Source organism: Arxiozyma heterogenica, assembly GCF_036370985.1.
Source record: "Arxiozyma heterogenica strain weizmannii chromosome Unknown scaffold_27, whole genome shotgun sequence".
NCBI classification, from domain to species: Eukaryota; Fungi; Ascomycota; class Saccharomycetes; order Saccharomycetales; family Saccharomycetaceae; genus Arxiozyma; species Arxiozyma heterogenica.
Window position 1 is genome coordinate 944,883 of NW_027042680.1, and position 15,772 is coordinate 960,654.

Consider the following 15,772-nt stretch of genomic DNA (forward strand, 5'->3'; position numbering starts at 1 on the left):
AACAAAAGAGAATTTTGTAACATTACATTACACTATACTACAACATGATGTAATACATATATATATATATATTAATAAACTAAGTTATTTTATATTAGAGATTTAGAATTATTAAATAAGTCTGCAAATAAGTCCTTATCATTCAAAGAAGTAGTTTTATTATTATTATTATTATTATTATTATTATTATTATTATTATTAGTGGTACCAATGCTGCTGCCATTCAATAAATTATCTAGAGTTGTTGATGCATTTTTAGTGATAGTAGTAGCAGTGTTTATTGTCGTGGTATTTAGTTCACTTTGGAAATCACCAAAGCCATCATCGTCATCGTCGTCGTTGCTATTATCATCCTTAGTATGGTTTCCAACGTCACTAGAACGGAATACATTCAAATTGGTAATATTGGAAGTAGGTGTACCTGCTAAACTATTATTATTATTATTATTGTTGTTGTTGTCGTTTGTGTTTGTACTTGTTGTTGTTGTTGTTGTTGAATCGAAATCAAGATCCAATAAATCTGGAACATGTTGTTCTTGTTGTTTTTGATGTTGTAATTTCATTTGTTCACGGTTCTTTCTTTGTTGTTCAGAAGTTTTGATTCTTTCTCTTAAGATTTCTCTTCTCTGTCTTCTTTGTTCTTCTAAACTTATAACTTGATTACGTCTATTATGTGTGCTATTATTATTATTATTATTATTATTATTATTATGCATTACATATGATGTTGATGATGATGAAGAAGAGGAGGAAGAGGGAAAAGAAGAAGGGGCATTAGATGTCGCCACTGCTCCAACTGTGAATTCATTAAAGTCGTCATCGAAATCATCATCAACATCAAACCCTTGTGCTGTATCCATTACATGGTCACCAGAATAGGATGGATGATTATATCTGTTATGCTGACCAGCCACGACCCCAGTCAAGTCGTTATTAAAACCGCCTGCTGCATTATTATTTTTAATCTTTAATAAGTTCTTCTTATTCTTCAACCTTTCTCTTTCCAAAAAATGTGGATCGTCCAAATATTGTAAGATCAATTCGTTTTTCTTTTTTATACCACGCTCATGGACCTCCATCTTCCCATCATTTGAGAATTTGATTTTAAAGTTGGTAACTTCTCTTGTCAAAATGTGTTTGTGTGCATTCAAGCAACTCTTAATCTGGTTCAGTTCGTCACCGTCGTCGACATTCAGTAGAAGGAATTCCAAGACGACAAGACATTTCAACACCACACGCCATTCAGACCCATAGTTAACATATTCTTTCCTTGCCTTCTCATAAAGATTCTTTGGTCTCTGAGCGATATGGTCGATCAATCTTTTGAGAATGTATTCGGTCATTAGATACATGGGGATCTGATATCTGTTTCTCAAAACTTTAGAAAGATGTTTCGGTGTGGGACCCCAGGAGTCTGTGTTTGTGGCTCTTCTAATATCGATCTGGTATGGTTCATACTGCACTATAACGTTTTGAGCGAATCTGGCAGCGTTACGGATATCATGGATACCTAAATTCTGTAGTTTCTTAGATAAAGAGTCCATGTTCTGATAGTAAACCACTTCTCTTCAAATATCAAGATTGAAATCGAAAACAAAATCAAAAACAAGGACAAAAAATAAAAAAAAGGATATAAATAAAGAAATAAATTGACTTATATGCTATGAAATTGACCGATGTAGATAGAGGTTAGTTAAGGATCCTTATGGTAAAAAGATCTACCAATGATTCTATTTATCTGTTTAGCTGGTGACTATCAGAAGTAACAGAGAAAGAAGATAAATCAAAAATACACACACACACACACACACACACACAAGATACAAATTGTTTTATCACATTACAGAAAATGACCCTACGTAATGTCTAAGCTAAGCCAAGCTAACATACATCCTAGCTTCTGTCTTCCCCCTTCCTATGCATACAACGGACATCAAGACCATGAATGATAGTTGAAAGTCCCTTGCACTGAAAATCGACTCTTGCTTTCCAAATTCGCCCAACACAACAAAAAAAAATCTCTGCGTCGTTTTCTTTGCGACTTCCAAACAAAAAAAAAAAAGAAATAAAAAGAAAAAGAAAAGGAAAAAAAAAGCAATTATCGGCTTTTCCATTTTGATCCGCGGACATCCGTACACCAGATTATGTGTATATGTGCGGGTAACCACAATGGGACTCTCAAAGAAAAAAAAAAAAAAAACAGAAAAAAACAAACAAACCCTAAAACGCGAACTGTCCATCCAACCATTTTCCTTCACTTCTTTACACATCACACAAACACAAACACACACACGCATATATATTCTTTGTATATATATATATGCACCAAAATATTATATTGATTTAGATATAGTGTTGAGAATAATATGTGGTTTCTCTACACAAATATATACATACTGTGACGAGTTGTTACTATTACTTTTTTTCTGCTTTTTTTTTCTAATCGACAATGTCAGCCGTGTTAACAGTTGTTTCCTTTGTCTGTTCATTATTCGTTGCATCACTTTTCTCTGATTGATAATCTTGTTTTAATTGCTCAAAATCTTTTTCATCTTCTAATAACGCCTTAACCCCAACAACTTCTGCTTCATCGAATAATTCTAACATTTTCTCACCTTCCTCGTACGAATATTCTTCAAAGACAGCATTCACATTGTCTAAATTACCTGTCTTAATAGCTTCTTGCATCTTTAATGGAATCTTAGAGAATGCCTTACACCTTCTAACCTCATTTGGATCACTTGAACCAAAATCTGGCAATGTTATAGCCAATTCTGTAGAATCGTCCAACGATCTTAACTGTATAATAGCATTAGCTTCTTCATCCCCTGCTTCTCCATCCGCATTTTCTTGCTGAATGATTTTACAACGTTCTTTAATATGGTTATATTTGGTTTTAACAGAATCTAAAAATGTGTCTTTACCCCTGGTATCGACGCCATTGCCACCACCATTGATTAATAGCACCTTGCCAAAAAACATTTTGATAACTTTCTCCATCTCATCAACATTTAAAAATGGGATTTTTTTCAACTGGTACAATTCAATAATATATGACATGATTTCCGCTTGATGAACAATCTGATACGTCATCTTTGTATCATTAGACAATTCATATTCAAACGCTTTCATCATTAATGCATCCTTTTGTTGTTCGGATAATATCTCCATATGTTTCAATAAAAAGGATTCTGACTTTTCACATTCATCTGTCGAAATCTTTAGGCCAAACTCTTCTGTCAAGGGATGTAATTTACCAATATTGTCCTCACTTGTACCGTAGTCAATAAATTGCTTGTACAACTTAACTATGTCATTGTCTAGAATTGGATTTGTCTTAGCAGTGTCGTTGTTATTACTGATATCATTTTTGTTGCTCTTATTCATCTCCAAATTCTTCAAAGTATTTTGCAAAGTCTTTGCATCTTCTTCAACACTTGATTTATTAATAAAACTACTATCAAAACCAATGTGGATGTCTTCTGAGGAGATATGCTCATTCTTCTCCTTGTACAATTGAGTCAATTTCTGCAACACTTCTTCTGTGACTTTATCTATCTTTTCACGGTGTTTCAAAAAATATTTTTTAATCAACTCGCTATCGTTTGGATCTAACCCATCTTTCTTAATATCATGTTTCAATTGATCAAACAAATCCTCCACCATCTCGTTATAAGTTCCAATATCAGGATCAACATTCTCCCCAACACACTTTTCAGATTTATCAAAGTTAGAATTTAAAAATTTGGTGATCCGGTCAAGGTCATTGAATTGGTCAACAGGCAATAACTGGATCAATTTATCCACACGTTTGTTCAATTGATGGTACATCTTCAACTGGGTTTCCAAATTCTTTATATCTCTGTTTCTTTCTTCTCTCTTTTGATGGATAGATTGTTGTTTCCATCTGATAAATGACCGTTTATCCACATTTGGATGGACTTCTATATCTGAATCATCAGACAATTCAATCTTATCCCATTTAGAATAATCAATAGGCATCACTGTAATCTTATTTTTTTACTTTCTCTTTCTCTCTCTCTCTCCTTCTACAAATAAATAAATAAATAAATAAATATATGTATTAGTGTGTGTTAGTGTGTGTTCTTATCTCACCAAAGACTGCATGTTGCATGTATATAAACGATCTTGTGTGGTACTTTTTCTATGTGACAACATCTTAGGGAGGAGAAGGGCAGGAGGAGAAAAAAAAAGATAAAAGAAGGCAGAAAAAGAAAAGAAAATGGAAAAATTTCCATCAGTGCCCTAATTAGCATCTCTCTTCTTTTTGGAAAAACCAGCTAGCATTACTCCTCAACCCTAACGACTCATACATACATTCATGCACATTGTATAACGTAACTACACAGAACGTAGAGGAAAGAGAATGAAACATAATAAGATATGACACGATAGAATAAGATAAAATGAACAATTTTGGTCGAATAATATATACAAATATATATTTGTTCATGTATGTGTCGAGTTTATCGATAGAAATCTGGACGTCCAATGTTTAATCCATATTCTTCTACGGCACTGCTTAGATCATTGATTGTCAACACAACCTTCGACTGTGTGGTCTTTTCATTTTGTTGCTGCTGTTGCTGTGTCAATGGTTGCTGTTGTCCAGGTTGTTGTTGGTTCAACATCAATTGCCTAGCCCTTGCTTGTCCATTATTTGCATTGTTAACCGCTATCCCTGACCTGATACGTGAATATTCATACGCGTCATTGGCTATATCACTTACAAATTTCTGTGTCACTAAACCCAATAACCTTTTCACTCTTATATCAACATCATCAAACCCATTCTTTCTCATATAATATTCAATTACTGCATCCGGTATTATGGGCGGATTATCTACCATTAAATCAAGTATTTCTTCTAACGTCTTATCTTTCCTTGTGAATTCTGGGATACCGAATATATTATTTAGACCGTCATCAACCATTAAGTTGTTGTTATCTGTCCCACTCTTAATAGCCGATCCCATTATTTCACCTTCTTCCTCATCATTGAATTCATCATCTACCTCAATATCATCTTTCTCTTTCTCATTTGAATTTTCCTCTTCATATATTTTACTCTCTTGTATCTGATCTTTCATCTCATTCGTATCAAGCTTATTGTTATTATTATTGACATTATCAATATTATAAGTGCTAGTAATGTTATTATCATTCATTATTATTCTATTATTTTCTTGTTCAATATCCATCTTGGGTATATGGGCGTATGGGAAGTATATGTATATATTATATCAAAACTACTTGTTGGCTCTCTCACCTAATTCTATAAACCCTTCTCTTAACCACTTTAATAGAATTATCCTCCCCAAAGAATATATATATATATCTTTGTCTTTGAAATATTTGCAAAGTAAAGTTTTACTTATGCTTTTATTTTTTATTTTTATTTCTTTGTTTAATTATCTTTTTTTTTTTTTTGCTTCACAGTTTATTTTTTTTTTTCTTTTAGAAGAAACTTTGGACATTATATTTGAAGGATTTGATTAATCAAATAATAAGTGATTAAAAAAAAAAATCGATTGTTGTAAAGTGAAACCTATTGCTGATTTAAACTTGTACCTACTCACTGAATCAACAGGGTGATCCTGAGTGCTTTGAAAAAACAAACAAACAAGCAATTCTCAAATGACAAGCCATAGTAATAATAATATTGCTGATAATGACCCTTTTGGATATCTTGAATCAGATCTACGAAAGTTCTATAATTTAAAAGATTTAAATCCAATGAACTCATGGGTCAATGATTCAATTCTTCAATTTGATTTAAATAAATATTATAGTAATAATGACAGTGGTAATGTCATTGGTGATAGCGGTAGTGACAATAATGATGCTGTTGTCCCTAAAAATACTGGCTACTCTATGATTAATAGTTTAGATATGGAGTCTGTTGATTCCAATTTATATGAAATTTTAAAAGATTTAGTAGATAAACAACAAATAATTAATAACCATAGTAACAGTAACAATAATGGCATGATAGATGATAACGACATGCAAACTGGTCAATATTTTCAAGATGTTAAAGATCCATTGAATCAAAAACATCTATTAAAAGATTTCATAACTAACAATTCTTTAACACAAGATAATAATAATAACAATAATATTCGTTCGTACTTAATAAATCAAAAGAGTTTTGATGTTAAAAAATTTTTGAAAGATATCCATTCAAAGGACACTTTCCAAGACTTAACAAAATCTTTAGATGATTTGAATCTTGATTTACAATCGCAATCAGTTTATTTACAAAATTTGGTCGAAAAAAATTTTATTAAATATGTAAAGATCAAAAATAGATTGGATTCTATCTATAAACAATTTTATCAAAATACTTCAACATCAGGAGTAAACAACAACAGCAATACTAGTATTGGTAAAACAACATTTTCAACTGCTGATAACCCAACAAACAATCCCATGAATATTGACGTAGAAAATTTAAATGAAAGGGTCAAGGAATCTATTAGATCCATTAATTTAAAATTGAAACCCTTGATCGACACGAAAACAAAAATTAACAACTATAGCTTAACGAAACAGTTTATTGAATACAATAAAGATTATTTTAATTTACCTAAAGATTTAAATAATTTATTGTATTCAAATGACTACCAAAATTTTATTCTACAATATAATAAAGGTGTAAGATTATATGAAGATTTAAATAATACATATGATTTAATTCCATTGAATGAGAAAAACTCAGACCAAAAACAACGACAGACCAAAATCATTGAATTAATTTGGAATCAAGTAGAAAATATCCGTAACTCTTATAGAGATCAAATATGGAATAAACTGATTAATTCTTCAATTAATGAGTCCAATGAATTTATACCATTACTTTCAAAATTATTGGATTTAAAAATCGAATCTAATCCAATACCGGATTTAGTTCATATCTGTCTAACTAATATTGAAAATGACTTTATTCAAATCATTAAAAAATCTTTTAAGAAAATTATTGTTGCACAAAAAAATATTTTAAATATTAATGTCAATGATATTGATTCAAACAACAGTAACACCACCAATGAACTTCAATTTGATGAAAATGATGGCGTTGACCTTTCATATTACACTTTAATTAATGAGAATATTATAATATCACCTTATTCAAGAACAACCACAACAACAAGTATTATGGATGGTGAAATTTCAAATTACGAACGATCACACAATTCTACTGATTTTTTTACTTTTTCTAACATCTCTAATCTAGGCCATTCTTCTAGACAAAATTTAAAAGAGTCTTCAACACCAATTTTATCTAGTGTTTTAACTGATTCACCTCTAGTCATCGAGATGTGGTTGATTATTTTGAAATATATCAACGATCTAACTGTTACAATAAACAAATTTATTGAATCATGGGAAAATATAGATAAATTTTTAAATAATACATATCAAAGAATGTTAGCTAATGATAAAAGAAAGGACGATATTTTAATTGAAGATAATGTAAAAGCTAAAAATAATGACTACCATCATTATAACAATAAATTAACTAATGGTGCATCTCATCACAATGGTACAGAAGTTTCAATTGATGAAATCGAGGAATTTTTAAAATTAACACAGGAAGAGAAAGATGAAATTAAACACAAAGGTGAAAAAATAATTAATCTTTTATGTAATAATCTATTATCGTTTTTCCAGTCAACACAAGAGACTTTACCATCTGTAAATATCAAAAATGATACAATCACCACAGATTTTACTAACAATCTTAATGAAGGGACTGACAATAACCAGTATGGTGTACCCTCAAACTATGGATTTATCCCTCCAAGAGCCAATGGACTAAGTTGCCTAAGATATTTACCTCTGATCCTTGAACCAATGTTAAAGAGCTTTAGTAATATAGCTCAGTTAAATATCGATTCTTCAATAAATTCATCAATTAAACAATTATCCACTATAATAATTGAAAGATGTATTGGTGCACTCTCTTCTACAAAATTAAGGGATATATCGAGATTTTATCTGCTAGAAGATTGGAAAATAACTACAAAGATTCAAGAAATCATCGATAACCGTAATTCAAGCACCACTACTACTAATAATTATTATGAGAATGAAAAAAGTGAAAAGAACTATGAATTTGGAGTCACAGGTCTTCCTGATATTGTTCTTGGGTTTCAACAATTTAGTATTCAAACAGTAAGAGACATTTTATTTGCATATGAAAGGTTACCCACTGTAAACAACATTTGTATTGTTAGTCCACCAACCAAAAAAATGCTAATTGATGTAGAAATACAACAAATTATTTCATTAGAAGCTGTTCTAGAAGCAATTTTGAAGAATGCAACAAAGGATAAAAATAACCCAAGAAATGTTCATACTTTATTAACATTAACAAACTTGGAATATATCAAAGAAGTTACATTCCCAGAGACGTTAAATTACTTTGATGATCTATTTGAATGGAATCTTAAAGATAAACCTTTAGAGATTTTTAATCTTTTAGATAAAATGGAGAAATCAATTTTTGGGAATTATATATCTGATTTGAAGATAAATTTAAAGAATATTTTAGAAAGCAAATTCCATCAAATTGATTGGATAAATTATACATCCAACTCTTTTAGAGTCAGCGATTATATTATTGAAAGTTTAATGTTTTTGATTACTATCCATAGTGAATGTTTTAAAGTTGGACCACAATTAATCAACAAGATATTAAAGGAGACTCAATTGTTTATCTCTAAATACCTTTTCGAATCATTTAAACCATATGTTGGTAAGATTTCATCAGATGGACTACTCCAACTTTGTGTAGATATAACATTTTTCCAAGAAGTATTAGGTAAATTATTGGAACAAGAAACCAAAGTAACGTTAAAGGCTTGTTTACAAAATTGTTTCCAAAACCATATTGAAAAAATGGATAAATGTGTTATTGATATGGAACCAATTGTTCAGTCAAATCTAAATAGAACGGAGATACAATTTGCTGCTTTTAAATGATTAATCTATATATCTATATATACATATAATATGTAACAACAATTCCAGACTCAAGAGACAAAAGTAAACAAGTCCTATTAGGAATAGTGTTCACCATGCTTTTTTAAATTGATAATCGTGTAAAGTGGATGTATACCTTTAATACAATCAACCAATAGATTAGAATCGTCATATAACGTTTTTGTGATAACATTATCTAATTTTGCAGAAAAAGATTCATCGACAACGAATGAATCAATTGAATCATCAAATTTGATTATTTTAACAAAATTTTTGTTTCCACACTCATGGTTATCTAAAGAGACCACAAAATGATCCTCTTCATCACTTGATAGAGAAATAATATTAGCAGGCAATTCTAAAGTCTGTTTTAAGGATAGGATACCTTCATTTGGATCGACATTTAAAATAAATAAAAGCTTAGTAGCTTCCACATAGAAGGCAACGTACGACAAAGTGCTTAAGGAGGCCAATTTAGCGACACAATATTCAATAATAGAGTTCTCCTCGTTTTGAAATCTGACTTCTGCTAAATGAGAATCAGTCAAATGTAGCTTAATATCCTTTGCATAATTATATGTAGATATAAGCTTTCCAGTCTCCCAATTCCATAAAAAGACACAATCATCACCACCTGCACTTAATAACCATTCGGACCTCCAATTGGGTGATATTATACTACTGATAAATTCTTTATGACCAAATAACCAATTGTTGATAACATATGTCTTTGGATAATTGACAATTTCGATATGCTCATCACGATCGGTAACAATTACATAATCTTTGCCGTTATGAATATTATGCTTCAATAAGATATCAGTTAACATTGACACCTGACCCAATAGTGGTCTTCTTTCGCCTTGAACTTCTTCATTGTATGGTTCATCATTTTTAACATCTATAGAATAAACATCGCCAAATTTATCAGCCACTAAAAGAATATTTTCATCATTGGTCAAAGTAATTGCATTTGGTCTCTTAGCAAAAGTTTCTCTCTTTCTAACAGATAAACAATTCTCATTTGAATTAGAAGATAAATTGACATCTAATATAACAATACCCTTATTTGAATCGGTACATGCAACAAGTGATTTCCCCTTATTAAAAATCTTCAACTTTCTTACATTAGCATTCAATGAAAAAGACTCAGATATTGGGACTTCTTTATCAAGTTGTGGTTTAGTAACAGTAGTAGTACTCGTAGTAGATGCTACTGATTCACCAGAATTAGTTTTAATCTTTTTATTCTTGAAGTTAACCTTTTTTGCTTGTTCTGCTAGAAAATTGTCAACCCACTTACCTACTTGCTTATATTCATTATTTATACAACGGTATACCACTATTGTGTTCTTGATTACGGTATAGACTTGTTTGTTGGTACTGTCAACAACAAAATCTTGCACTGGATGAATAAATCCCATATTAAAAACAAACCTTTTTTTATTTTTTTTTTTCTTCTTCTGTGCACCTGCTCCTCTAATTCTACTCCTTAAACAATCACCCGACCATTCAAGTATTCACACAATATAACATCCTATTTTTTTACCTTGTTTTCTCAATCCAATTGAACAGCTTAGTTCACATCGGTCCCACAACGTATTGCATCGTTGTAAACAAATTTCAAACCTTTCAGGTAAATCTTTCACTTCTCGTAGTAAAGAAGACTATTAAAAAAAAAAAATTTTTTCACTATTTCCTGATTGGGAAAAAGCTTTAAATTTTTAAAATATAGTCAAAAAGTTTCTTTTTATTTTTGTTCCTCCTGTCTCGTTTAAAGGGAACTTTTTTTATATTAACAGTAGCAACTTAAATATGTAGTATACATCAGCCGTCAAGGCTGTTCCAACGGCTTGAATGTCACCCAGTAGTGGTTTGTATTTCACTTCAAGTATATGTTTTTTTTTATTTCATATTTTTTTATCTCTAGATTCGTTATAAATTAGCTAAGTTTTCGAAGTTTACTGAGTTATTAATTGCTAATTTACTGCTATTACTGAAAGTTATTAGATCGTTTATTTAAAAAAAAAAAAAGAGTATTACTTATCAGTTTCCTATACAGAATGTCTAATTTAATAGAATTGCAAAAAAATTACGTACTGAACATATTAGATGAAATCCAGACGGTTCATAATATCAAATTTTTGGTAATTGACAAAACAGTAGAAACTATTTTCCAATATTTGTTTAAGGATTCCCGTGAACTGTTAAATCATGTCACTACAGTTGATCGAATTGACTCTCCAACAAGAAAGGGACAAAGTGATGTAGAAGTCATCTATATGGTTCAAGAAAGTAAATTTAATATGAATTGTATGGATGCAGATTTTGCCGGTGGTATTAATAAATATAAGAGTGCCTATGTTAGATTCATAGCATCTCCAGGTGATTATCTAGTTAAATACTTTAATGATTTGAGATATTTACCCCAATATTTAAATGATGTTAGAGAGATCAAAATTGGGTTTATACCAAAGGAATCTCAATTTTTCCAGACTATTGATATTGATAAACCTTTGCAAATATTTTATAATCAAAATTGTCATGATTTGATCGAGAAAAATTTGAAAAGAACACTTGAATCTTTATTAAACCTTTGTATTATTACTGGAGAATATCCGATAATTAGATATTCAAAAGCTACACAGAGTCAGTTAGATGTAACTCCAGCAGCAAAATTGGCAGAGAAGTTGGCGTTTATGTTTCAACAATATTTAGATGCATATGCAAGGGAACATGAAGATTTCCCACCTCCTTCAAATAGACCACGTGCCATTATGCTCATCACTGACAGGAGCTTGGATCCATTTAGCCTATTTATACATGATTTTGCATATCAACCTATGGTATATGACTTATCTGAACATCTTGATCTAAAAACGGGAGAATATAAATATCAAGCAGAAAATGAATTGGGTGAAATGGAAGATAAAAGTTCTAAATTGTGTGATTTACTAGACCCTGATTGGATAGAGCTGAGACATCAGCATATAGTCAATGCTAATGAGTACCTAGGTGGGAAAATTAAAGAAATGATAGCCCGAAATCCGTTGCTTGTTGATAGATCTAAAATTAAAAACACATCAGATCTATTAAGTGTAGTGGCACATTTAAAAGATTTCGATGAGGAAAGAAGAAGAATGATTCTTCACAAAACTTTAATTGAAGAATGTTTAATGATTAACCATGAAAGATCTTTAGCAGATCTATCAGATTTAGAACAAACTTTAGCATCTTTTGGTATAGACATGGATGGACAAAAAGTGAAGCATATAACAGATCAATTTTTGGAACTTTTATTAAACAAGAAAGCTAATAAATTTGATAAAATTAGATACATTTTGATATATTCACTTTATCGTGGTGGTATAATTGAACAAGATTTAATCAAATTACTAAATTTTACTGGGATCAGTAACGAAGATGAAATGTTTAATCGCGTGATTAATATTTTTAAAAATTTCTCTCATCTAGCATTTAAATTAATTAAAAATAATACTGGTGATAAGCCCTTTGACAAAGAATGGTTCCATGATAGTATTGTCAAAGATCCCACCATTTTCAATTCTTCCAGATTTATTCCTGCCACAGGTAGTATATTATCCAAGGTCATCACTAACCCGTTATTATTAAACGAGGAATTTTTTCCCTTTGTTAAAGATAAACCAATCGAATTATTAAATGAAGACGAGATAGAAATTTTTAGTCAAACTGCAAGAGTCCAAAGTTCAACGTCGTTAAGAAATCAAAGACATAAAGCATCATGGACGAAATCTGGTGTAACTTTACCAATTAAAGAAAACAGACAGAGGTTTTTCTATTATTGCATTGGTGGAATTACGTTCACTGAAATTAAATCAGCTTATGATCAATCAAATTTAAAAGATAAAGATGTTTTTATTGGTAGTGATGGAGTTTTGACACCATTAGCTGCCATGGCAAGCATTGAATATCTAACAAAACCACGTGGTTTTTTCAAATTCAATGATGATAAAAAGGAGGATGCTACTGTACCAGATTATTTGTTAAAGGAATTGAATCCTGTATCTCAACCTATTTCACATATTCATTATCAAAGCAAGAATGCACCAACTAGGACTCAAGTATCCACTGCACAAAATAAACCACAACCTACAACAACCACCCCTGATGATAACGATAGTAAAAAGAAGAAAAAAAATAAATTCACTAGATTTTTGAAGAGAGACAAAAAGTAAAAGGATAAAATAAGAAAAATATATTAATAATGGTTTCATCTACTTCCTCTTGCCCAATAAGTATATATATGTAACTATATATGGTTGTTTTTATACCTGTTCATAACACAGGGATTTATAGTAATGACTCTAACGATAAGATTAAATTAATGTTGAGATTAATTTTTATAGCTATTCAAGACGCTGTTTGATATATATATATATATATATTTAATCATAATAAGTGTATCCCAATGAACTTAAACAGACTACACTCTGAATATGGAAAAAACACAATTAATAAATTGTTAATAGCGAAACAATATAAAATCCTATGATTAAGTTATCAAACAGTTCACTATGACGCTTTTGTATTGGAAACAAAAGAAGTTAGTATCAATACAAACATCATCAACTTAATCAAAATACGATTTATTAGAAATATCAAATATGGTAAGGATAGAATAATCACTTCACAAATTTCTTCATAAATTCTTTATGATAAACAGATTGTGTAATATTGTTCACATAAGTTTTACTCGTATTTAAATTATTGGTGGATGATTGGTTTGATTTTTTAGAGACTTTATTTTTATCTCTAGAAAAGGTCGTGCCTTGTCGCCATGATTTCTTTTTAATTTGTGATATGGGTACTTTAACGTCCTTGATATCATCTTCCAGACACTGTTCTTCCTTCTTCTCCTTTGCCAACCTTTTTTGTTTAAGGAGAGCTAGTTCCTCTTGTAATTGTTCTATTTCCTTTTCATCTTCCTCATCATCATCACTATAATTAATATCACTACTACTATTATTACTCTTATCTGAAATATCTTGAGTGTCTTTATCTTCAATCGAAAGAACTTTCTTTAACTCTTGTAACTCTGTATTTTCTAAGTAGTTCTTCTCTAAAACTATAGACCCAACATTGTCCTTAATATTCTTGTTAATATTACACTTTGCTTCATCTTTACTCTTACCAGCTATTTGGTCTCTATATTTTATTTTCTTGTGACCAGGAAGTAACCTAGCATGTTCAGTTGAAGTTGGTACATATCTCGAGACTTTTGCACCACTTCTAGCCTCTAACTGTGGTCTATGAGATGTTGTCATTAATCTACTACTATCAAAAAACTACCTTATTTATTTATTTATTTATTCGTTTATCTACCCATGTAGTTTAGATATTGTCTACATCTATTAGTGCTGAATAAGTGTACTCTTATCGTCTCCTGGATTGCATAATGATATGAACTGTGTTACTGTGCTATTTGGATATAGAGATGGATGAATAGTACACAATAGTCTATATTTAGAATATATTTAAAATCTAAAAATAAAAAAAAATTTTTTCTTTTTACATTGAAGACCTTTATTATTGATACAGACAATAATTGGCAAGCAAATAAGTGTGTATTTGACTAAAAATACTTAGTGGCTTTTCCTAAACAGAGGTTGGCTTGGTTTAAAGAGTGCTGGCAGATAAGGAGAAGTAAAAGTGAGAACAATCAAAATTTGGTTATATCGTTTCTTTTCATTCTACAAAAGGAACATTTTAATAAAATAGTACACTATATTACACTATAAAACAAAAAGATAGTATATTATTGCTGAACCATTATATGTCCCATTAATATGATTGATAGTAATAGTATAAACCAAAATTTAAATAATACTACTGTTCTTGAACGATTGAAAAATTCTAATAATGATGATGTGATGAAGGTTGTCGAGAGTAGTCAAACACTAAATGATGAAAATGGCCATAAGAACCATCAAGAGCAAGAAGAACAAGACCAAGTAGAAGAAGATATTGATAATATTTCTACTGTAGGTTATATATCAGTGAAAGATTTTGCATATGATGAATCAAATCCATTACATTATGGTTATTTTGAAGATGAACAAGATTTTGAAAATGAGCATTCAAATAATAATGACGACAGTAATAGTAATAATATTCATACATTAAATGGTAGTATAATAACAACAGAAGTTATAGAGAATCATAATGTAAATGAGGAGTATGATAACGGTTTTTCTCAGAGACCTCAGAGTTTAATGATCCCAGATGATTATATAATAAATCAAAAGGCGATAGCTTTATATGACTTTGAACCAGAAAACAATAATGAATTAGAACTGAAAGAAGGAGATATAGTTTTCATTAATTATAGACATGGTCAGGGTTGGTTAGTAGCTGAAAATTTAGCAAAGACTAAAACTGGATTTGTACCTGAGGAATTTGTGTCGTTTCTAGATTCAAATCAATCTTCCAATGATAATCAAGAAGAGACTAACCATAAGGTTACTGACATTGATAACAGTACTGAAGACATACCAAGACCGTTTTATTTAACTGAACTTATATCAAAAAATTTACAGCCTGACAAGACAAATGATGAAGACACATCTACCACTATTAATAATAAAACAACTCAATCCGATGATGAATGGGAAGATATTCAAGATGATTTCGATGAAAAATTAACAATATCAGAAGAACGAAAACTATAATACATATGTTAAATCCCTTATATATCTACATATATTATTATATTGCATTAGCA

The 15,772-nt window shown here is 30.3% G+C and overlaps 8 protein-coding genes across 8 annotated transcripts; 3 read left to right on the plus strand and 5 right to left on the minus strand.

Annotated features, from left to right (window-relative positions):
• Positions 1 to 89: 89 nt before the first annotated feature.
• On the minus strand, positions 90 to 1,544 carry ENT5 (Ent5p; the record flags this gene model as incomplete). The annotated part of the gene is made up of 1 exon (XM_064860036.1): positions 90 to 1,544. One exon carries the CDS (start codon positions 1,542 to 1,544, stop codon positions 90 to 92), a length of 1,455 nt encoding a protein of 484 aa, XP_064713409.1.
• Positions 1,545 to 2,439: 895 nt separating this feature from the next.
• Positions 2,440 to 4,002, minus strand: CDC37 (Hsp90 co-chaperone CDC37; the record flags this gene model as incomplete). The annotated part of the gene is made up of 1 exon (XM_064860037.1): positions 2,440 to 4,002. One exon carries the CDS (start codon positions 4,000 to 4,002, stop codon positions 2,440 to 2,442), a length of 1,563 nt encoding a protein of 520 aa, XP_064713410.1.
• Positions 4,003 to 4,487: 485 nt separating this feature from the next.
• TAF10 (Taf10p) lies at positions 4,488 to 5,222 on the minus strand (the record flags this gene model as incomplete). Its single annotated transcript, XM_064860038.1, has 1 exon — positions 4,488 to 5,222. The coding sequence occupies one exon, from the start codon at positions 5,220 to 5,222 to the stop codon at positions 4,488 to 4,490; it is 735 nt and encodes a 244-aa protein (XP_064713411.1).
• A 436-nt stretch (positions 5,223 to 5,658) lies between these two features.
• Positions 5,659 to 9,009, plus strand: SEC5 (exocyst subunit SEC5; the record flags this gene model as incomplete). Its single annotated transcript, XM_064860039.1, has 1 exon — positions 5,659 to 9,009. One exon carries the CDS (start codon positions 5,659 to 5,661, stop codon positions 9,007 to 9,009), a length of 3,351 nt encoding a protein of 1,116 aa, XP_064713412.1.
• Positions 9,010 to 9,086: 77 nt separating this feature from the next.
• TRM82 (Trm82p) lies at positions 9,087 to 10,433 on the minus strand (the record flags this gene model as incomplete). The annotated part of the gene is made up of 1 exon (XM_064860040.1): positions 9,087 to 10,433. The coding sequence occupies one exon, from the start codon at positions 10,431 to 10,433 to the stop codon at positions 9,087 to 9,089; it is 1,347 nt and encodes a 448-aa protein (XP_064713413.1).
• A 639-nt stretch (positions 10,434 to 11,072) lies between these two features.
• On the plus strand, positions 11,073 to 13,226 carry SEC1 (Sec1p; the record flags this gene model as incomplete). Its single annotated transcript, XM_064860041.1, has 1 exon — positions 11,073 to 13,226. The coding sequence occupies one exon, from the start codon at positions 11,073 to 11,075 to the stop codon at positions 13,224 to 13,226; it is 2,154 nt and encodes a 717-aa protein (XP_064713414.1).
• Positions 13,227 to 13,673: 447 nt separating this feature from the next.
• Positions 13,674 to 14,315, minus strand: CWC15 (U2-type spliceosomal complex subunit CWC15; the record flags this gene model as incomplete). The annotated part of the gene is made up of 1 exon (XM_064860042.1): positions 13,674 to 14,315. The coding sequence occupies one exon, from the start codon at positions 14,313 to 14,315 to the stop codon at positions 13,674 to 13,676; it is 642 nt and encodes a 213-aa protein (XP_064713415.1).
• Positions 14,316 to 14,837: 522 nt separating this feature from the next.
• NBP2 (adaptor protein NBP2) lies at positions 14,838 to 15,719 on the plus strand (the record flags this gene model as incomplete). Its single annotated transcript, XM_064860043.1, has 1 exon — positions 14,838 to 15,719. The coding sequence occupies one exon, from the start codon at positions 14,838 to 14,840 to the stop codon at positions 15,717 to 15,719; it is 882 nt and encodes a 293-aa protein (XP_064713416.1).
• Positions 15,720 to 15,772: the final 53 nt, after the last annotated feature.